This window comes from Dioscorea cayenensis, chromosome 6 (assembly GCF_009730915.1).
Source record: "Dioscorea cayenensis subsp. rotundata cultivar TDr96_F1 chromosome 6, TDr96_F1_v2_PseudoChromosome.rev07_lg8_w22 25.fasta, whole genome shotgun sequence".
Classification (NCBI taxonomy): domain Eukaryota; kingdom Viridiplantae; phylum Streptophyta; class Magnoliopsida; order Dioscoreales; family Dioscoreaceae; genus Dioscorea; species Dioscorea cayenensis.
In genome coordinates this window covers 6,969,165-6,976,170 of record NC_052476.1, presented here as the reverse complement: position 1 = coordinate 6,976,170, position 7,006 = coordinate 6,969,165, and the positions used below count along the sequence as shown (strand labels likewise).

General features: G+C 33.9%; 1 protein-coding gene across 1 annotated transcript; it reads left to right on the top strand.

Annotated features, from left to right (window-relative positions):
* Positions 1-2,282: 2,282 nt before the first annotated feature.
* LOC120263092 lies at positions 2,283-5,606 on the top strand. The gene is made up of 5 exons (XM_039271003.1): positions 2,283-2,709; positions 2,815-4,594; positions 4,681-4,989; positions 5,071-5,176; positions 5,259-5,606. The coding sequence occupies exons 1-5, from the start codon at positions 2,283-2,285 to the stop codon at positions 5,604-5,606; spliced, it is 2,970 nt and encodes a 989-aa protein (XP_039126937.1).
* The last annotated feature ends 1,400 nt before the right edge of the window (positions 5,607-7,006 follow it).

Genomic DNA, 7,006 nt, shown 5'->3' with positions numbered 1-7,006 from the left:
GCCTTCCATTTACCTGTATTTATAGACGAATGTTTGCGGATCGCTTGATTAATCAAAATGAAGACTAGAAGAGGTCTCTTGTTGATTTGTCAAACAAAAAGCAATTATGATTTATGACAATGGATAATTATGATACTTTTTCTTTTTGAACAATGAATTAAAAATGTAGTTTTGTGATAATGTTGGATTATCAAGTCTAATTCAGCTTTGCATGTTTGTGAAGTAACTAGCTTTGTCTTAGCTGAACATTTCTTCAGATAATTAGATGAAGTTTTCGGGAAAATTTAGTTTTATGGAAAGTAACTGTAATTTTTCTTATTAAATTTTGATTTGCACTAATGATTACTGCTTCTTATTGAGGTTGTTGGTGTTTTGATTATTATTTTACTTTTTTTTTTCATTTTGAAGTTGTTGAAGTGGGTTTTGCCATCTTTTGATATTTCAAAGATTATTAACTTTATTAAGAAGTTATAAACACATATTACCAACCCATTTTGAAATTTCTAAGGTTCTTATTGCAAGTAATTTGTCTTGATTAAATCATTATTTTCACATGTTTAAAATATGCAATCTAAGATTATATGGAACATTTTAAAAATTCCAAGACCACAAATTTTTGAAGTGATTAGTTTTAGTGATTGTTTTAGATAAAAATTGTAATTTTAGAAGGTCTCAAATTGCAAACTACCTGGATTTGTTTTGACACAAATTGTTTAGGAGTATCATATCATGCAAACCAAGAACATGCTTAAGCAGAGCACCATTTGAATGCACATGATAAGATTCTGTACTTCTTTCATTTTTTTATTGCTTCGCTAGATATGTTTATGTACCAATATGTTTGTTTTTTTACATGATCTAGACTCTAGATAGCTTTACATGAAATGTTTGTTTAATTTGTGCTAAGCAATTATTTATTTATTATTTTTATATTGTGAAAGTACTGCTTTTATTGGTTTTACAAATGAATAGATTAATTCATTCTTCCCAGGCCAAGAAGAGCATTAAAAGTGATACACCATATCAGAAGTACAGAAGGTAATGCTTTGGAAAAACACCATGCTTTTATTTCTAGCCATATATGATAATTGCACTTAGTGTACTCATTGTACTCTTGTACAAATTTTTAGTAGACCAAGACCGCCATGTTCTTATTGCTTTCGAATCTAGCTTAATTTAAATTTTTGGTCAGGATTATAAGATGAATAGTTAGTAAGTTAATCATTGAGCATTCTTCAAATTGGAAACACAAGTTTATGCATCTTAATTTTTATTTGTATTCAAGATTTGAACCAAAAACTCCTTCAACCATGAATCAATTTTCACTCCCTTTTCTTTTGCATGTGGCTCGGAAGAGAGTTATTCACCCATCTCAAAGTATACATGATGATTAGTAGATAGAAACTAAAATGCATTGGTTGTTTAGTATTTATTAAAATCTTTAATTTTTGACAAAGTGGTGTGTGGCTAAAGATAGCTAATTTATTAATTCGGATGTTTTGCGTTCGGATTTTGACTTAGGCCTCAAATGGATTAGTGAAAAAATTCTAGCGTCTATTTAATATATTTAAAACTCGTCGTACATGTGAAGGAATAGTGAGAAGAACATAGCAAATTAATGAGCATATAAAATTATAAATATTGATCCACACACTTAAGTTTGGTAGTTTTATTTGTTTTAGTAGTTATGAATAATGTGGATTTTTCTTGATCACCTAATTCGAATGAGATAATGTCATTCTTTAGTTTTACCTATCACATATATATTATCTTTTTCCTTCATAAATTATGATCTTGTTGGCCATTTCATAAATAGGTGCACATTTTCTTCAGTTAGAAGTTGTGCTTGCTTGGAATGATATGGATATTATGTTTATTGATATATTTATCTTGTTGTTGTTCCATATAATTTGAGTACGAATATATATATATATATATATATATATATATATATAATATGTGCTTGATTAGCATCTATATTCATACGTACTCATATTCAAAAGATCTTTTTCTCATTTTTGCTTATATTTTTGGTTGTCCTTCCTTGTTACGCTCTTCATAAATGACCATAAGAATCTTAATTATGTTGCCAAACTTATCTTCATCAATAAAGTTTGTGAATATGAATATGTATATAAGCAATATTATTTCAATTAATTTTCACTTATATTAAGCGAAATGGATAAGAGTTGGATGAGTAAGTCAAGATTAAGTCAAGAATATTTAGATGGAGTGGAAGGATTTTTTCATTTTCGAGATTTAATAACGCAAGTGAAGACAATATGATTGTCTGTCCTTGTGTAAAATGTGCGAATGTTAAATGGAAAAATCGTGAAGTAGTTCTTGAGCATTTAATATGTGGCGGAATTCTTCAAGGGTACGATTATTGGTTCTTTCATGGAGAATGTGTTCCTTCTTCCTCTAATACGGTTGGTGCATTTACAACTTCTTCAAGCTCTACATATCTTAATCAAGGTGTTAATAGTACGCCAAATGCCATGGGGGAGTTGTTATGTGACGCTTTCAACATGCATGAAGTTGTTCATGATGATGTTCAGTGTAATACATCCGAATTCAATAATTTGCATGATAAAGGTGAAACCCACGACGGGGTAAGTTATGAACAGCCTCCTCTAGACGCAGCTAAATTTTACAAGCTACTAGAAGATATGAATGAAAAAACTTTTATGATGGATCCAAGCATTCGAGGTTATATTTTTTGTATTCGCTTTGTTCCATCTAAAATGTATGTGTGGGATGACTGGGAAAGGGCTTGATTACTTGATCGAATTTTTTTGAAAGAATTTTTTCCAGCAGCTACTATTCCTACAAATAGTCATGAGTCTAAGAAAGTCATTAAAGATTTAGGCCTTGGGTATGAAAAAATTCATGCTTGCCCTAATGATTGCATGCTCTATTGTGCCGATAGAGAAGCCCAAGAAGCATGTCATGTGTGTGGTAGTTCTCGTTGGTTGTCAATCGATTCCGACCAATCTATCGATGATGATATTGAGGTTGTTCGTAAGAGGCCAGCAAAAGTTTTACGATATTTCCCCCTCATTCCAAGGTTGCAGAGGATATTCATGTCGTCAAGGACTGCTAATGATATGACTTGGCATGCTGATGGTCGTACAAATGATGGTCGTTTGAGACACCCTGCTGATGCTGAGGCATGGAAAACGTTTGATGCAAGATTCCCAGATTTCGCATCTGATCCGCGCAATATTAGGCTGGGCTTATCATCTGATGGCTTTAACCCATTCAAAGTACTAAGTACTTCTTACAGTACTTGGCCGGTGGTGTTGATTCCTTACAATTCGCCACCGTGGGTTGGGATGAAACAATCTTCCTTTCTACTATCTATGATTATACCAGGAGATAAAGGTCCGGGAAATGACATCGATATCTACTTACAACCTCTGATCAAAGAGTTGAAACAATTATGGGTTGGTGTTCAGACATATGATGCATCAAGAAGAAAGAATTTTCAGTTACGGGCTGCTTTATTGTGGACTATCAATGATTTCCCTGCTTATGCAAATTTATCCGGATGGAGCACTAAAGGGAAATTTGCTTGCCCTTGTTGTGCTGCTCAAACTTCTTCAAGATGGCTATCTAATGGGCAAAAGTTCTGCTACATGGGACATCGACAGTGGTTAGATCATGAACATCCATATAGGTTCCAAAAACACCTATTTGATGGTACTGTGGAGCTACGTGGAGCTCCTTCATCTACTACTGGATCTGAAATCTTATCAATGTTAAATGATGCACACTACACTTATGGAAAAAGAATGAAACAAAGCTTAAAAAAATCAAAGAGTGATAGTGACTCAAGGAAAAGACATAGGCAAGTGTCCAATGTTGAAGTCGATAGCGACATGGAAGAGATAGAGGAGGAATCACATGAAGCAGAATTGTGGAAGAAGAGAAGCATATTTTTTGACTTACCTTATTGGGAGCATAACCTACTTAGACATAACCTTGATGTGATGCACATCGAGAAGAATGTTTCCGAAAATATTATTGCAACACTCCTCAATGTTGAAGGGAAGTCAAAGGATAACTTAAAGTCCATACTAGATTTGGTAGATATGGGAATTCGTCGTGAGCTTCATCCTGAGTATCTTCCCAATGGAAGGACAAGATTGCCACCTGCTTCATTTTCAATGACAACAAAAGAGAAGGATATGTTTTGCCAATTCTTGAAAAACATTAAAGTTCCAGATGCTTATTCTTCAAATATATCAAGATGTGTGAATCAAAAAGAGCGGAAACTTCAATCTCTAAAATCTCATGATCATCATATATTGCTCCATGACTTGCTTCCAATAGCTCTACGGTCATCATTAACAAAGCGAGTGACTTGTGCCATTTCGGAATTTTGTAATATATTCAAAATCCTTTGTGGTAAGGTTCTTACTATTGAAGAACTTGACAAAGTCCACCATGAAGCAATTATAGCTTTATGTGACTTGGAGAAGATTTTTCCACCGTCATTCTTCACTATAATGGTGCATTTGGTTATTCATCTTCCATTGCAAGCCAAACTTGGTGGACCTGTTCATTACCGATGGATGTACCCCATAGAAAGGTATTAATTTCTCTTAATAAAATAAGATATTGTATTTTAAAAAAGAAATTTAACTATATTAAATTAACATCACATACTTGGTATAGGTTCTTGCTCAAATTAAAATCTTACGTGCGCAATAAGCGATACCCCGAAGGGTCTATTGCTGAAGGATATTTGGCGGAGGAATGTGTAATTTTTTGTTCAAGATACTTGGATGATGTTCAAACAATATTTGATAAACCCGCACGGAATTTACGAGAAGGGCATGATGAATATCCTGCAGGATCTTACTTATTTCATAGCGGTGGAGAGCCAATAGGAAAATTTGAAATAGCAGAATTGGATGATATGTCATGGGCACAAGCGCATCGATATGTCTTATTGCACCATGACGCTATTGAAACATATCAGATGTAAGTTAATCATTTTTAATCTTTAACATTTTTTAACATTTATAGTTGCAATTGATTAACATCTATTATATTTAATTGTAGTGAGTATAAGAATATTCTGAGACATCAAATGCGCGGCCGTCGTTCAAATGCTCGTGATATTGATTTGCAATTTACTAAGACTTTTCATGAATGGTTGGGGGAAACTGTAAGTGGTGGAATACTCCAAGTTTAATTTGATATTAATATTTAATTGCTAGTTCCTAAATACATCCATGTAACCTTGTTAGGTTTCTCGTGGAAGAATTGTGAATGACGAAGTTAGAATTCTAGCACAAGGCCCAAACAAAATTACTAAGCGATACAAAGGTTTCATCATCAATGGATTTCGATTTCATACTAAATCTCGTGAGAGATTGAGGAGAACTCAAAATTCTGGATGTATTGTTACTTCTTCAACAATGAGTTATGCTAGTGCTAGTGATGGTAATCCTCTGGAAGGGAATCTTGATTATTATGGGGTCTTGAATGATATTATTGAGTTAGATTATTTTAACAAGCACAAGATTGTGTTATTCCGATGTGACTGGGCTGACGTCAGTAGTAGTAGAGGGATCAAGAAAGACATGGCCGAGTAAGAGGACTTGGATTGGGTCCAACACCTACAAGTTACTATGGTTCAAGTAGCCGCAGCACCACAGCATCAGTTGACCATTCAGAGTGCATCGAGCGATACAAAGACATCCAAGATAAATTTAAAAAGATGGAAGAAAATCATCAACGAGAACGTGATCAATACAAAGTTGTTATTGCTTTCTTGCAAGAGAAGTTCCCTGAAGCTAGTAACCTTTTCCCTGACATAGGTGTCTCAACTTCACAATCTCAGGTATTTCAAACTTGTAAGTTGTTATTGTCCTCATTAATTTCTACATTCTTAACATATAATTGGACTTACAGAATCAATCTACTGGACCTGAGATTCCTGAGGCTAATATAGGCGGTTCTAGTTCACGAGATCAGGTAATTACAAATAAAATATATGATCTAGGAAGCTATGGTTATCATCTAATGCTTTAAAATCTAATTGCAGAATCAATCCCATGGATCTCACTGATGCAATGGCCATATTGAAGGTTGAAAACATGTTTTGCTTAAGTAAGTTTTTTTACATTTTAGTTATGTATGAACTTTGAATGGTGATGGTGTAAGGTTTTGTCATAACTTTGTTTGTCATGGTTACTAAACACTTGTGAATTAATTATGACTGATGATGTTGATTTCTAAAGTGCATTATGTGCCCAAACTTTGTATTTCATACATTTCTCAAATATATTGTAATGGTGAGAAATGAATTTTTGCTTCATGTGAAAAAATGTCATAACGAAGATGTTTGTAATATATTTCTCATATTTTCTCATGTATTGATTATGTATTGATTGTGAATGATGTTGGATTTTTTAATTAGGTGAAAATACCAATCAAAACGAAAAATTATTAATTAACAAAAATGAAAACTTCAGGGCGTTTTCCCACCCAAACGCCATTACAATCCCGGCGTTTCATAGACAAACGCCTGGCCATGTTAGCGCTCATTAAAAAGCAAAAAAATGCCAGCTCAATCCCGAATTAATAAAGAAAAGGATAAGATATCCCTGGCGTTTGTACACGCGAACGCCGCTATAATTTCTGGCGTTTTTGTGTAACACCGCCGGCAATATAGGCGGCGTTTATATTAGAGACGCCGCTAATATGACGGCGTTTAATATGAAAAACGCCGACGACTTTTAACGACGCTGGCGTCCCCGGCGTTTGGTTGACGTTTTTGTAAAACGCCACCATGTTTCATAGCGGCGTTTATAAACGCCGGGAAAAATTTAAATAAACGCCGGCAAAGGCCCACAGTGGTGTAGTGCTAGATTGGATTTAGTAATCAAATCAATTTTTTTAAACAAATCAAATTAAATTATTTCCCCTTTATTAAATTTGGTTTTAATTAATTTCTTAATAAACTTTCACGAAAAGCTAAACCTCAAATGAA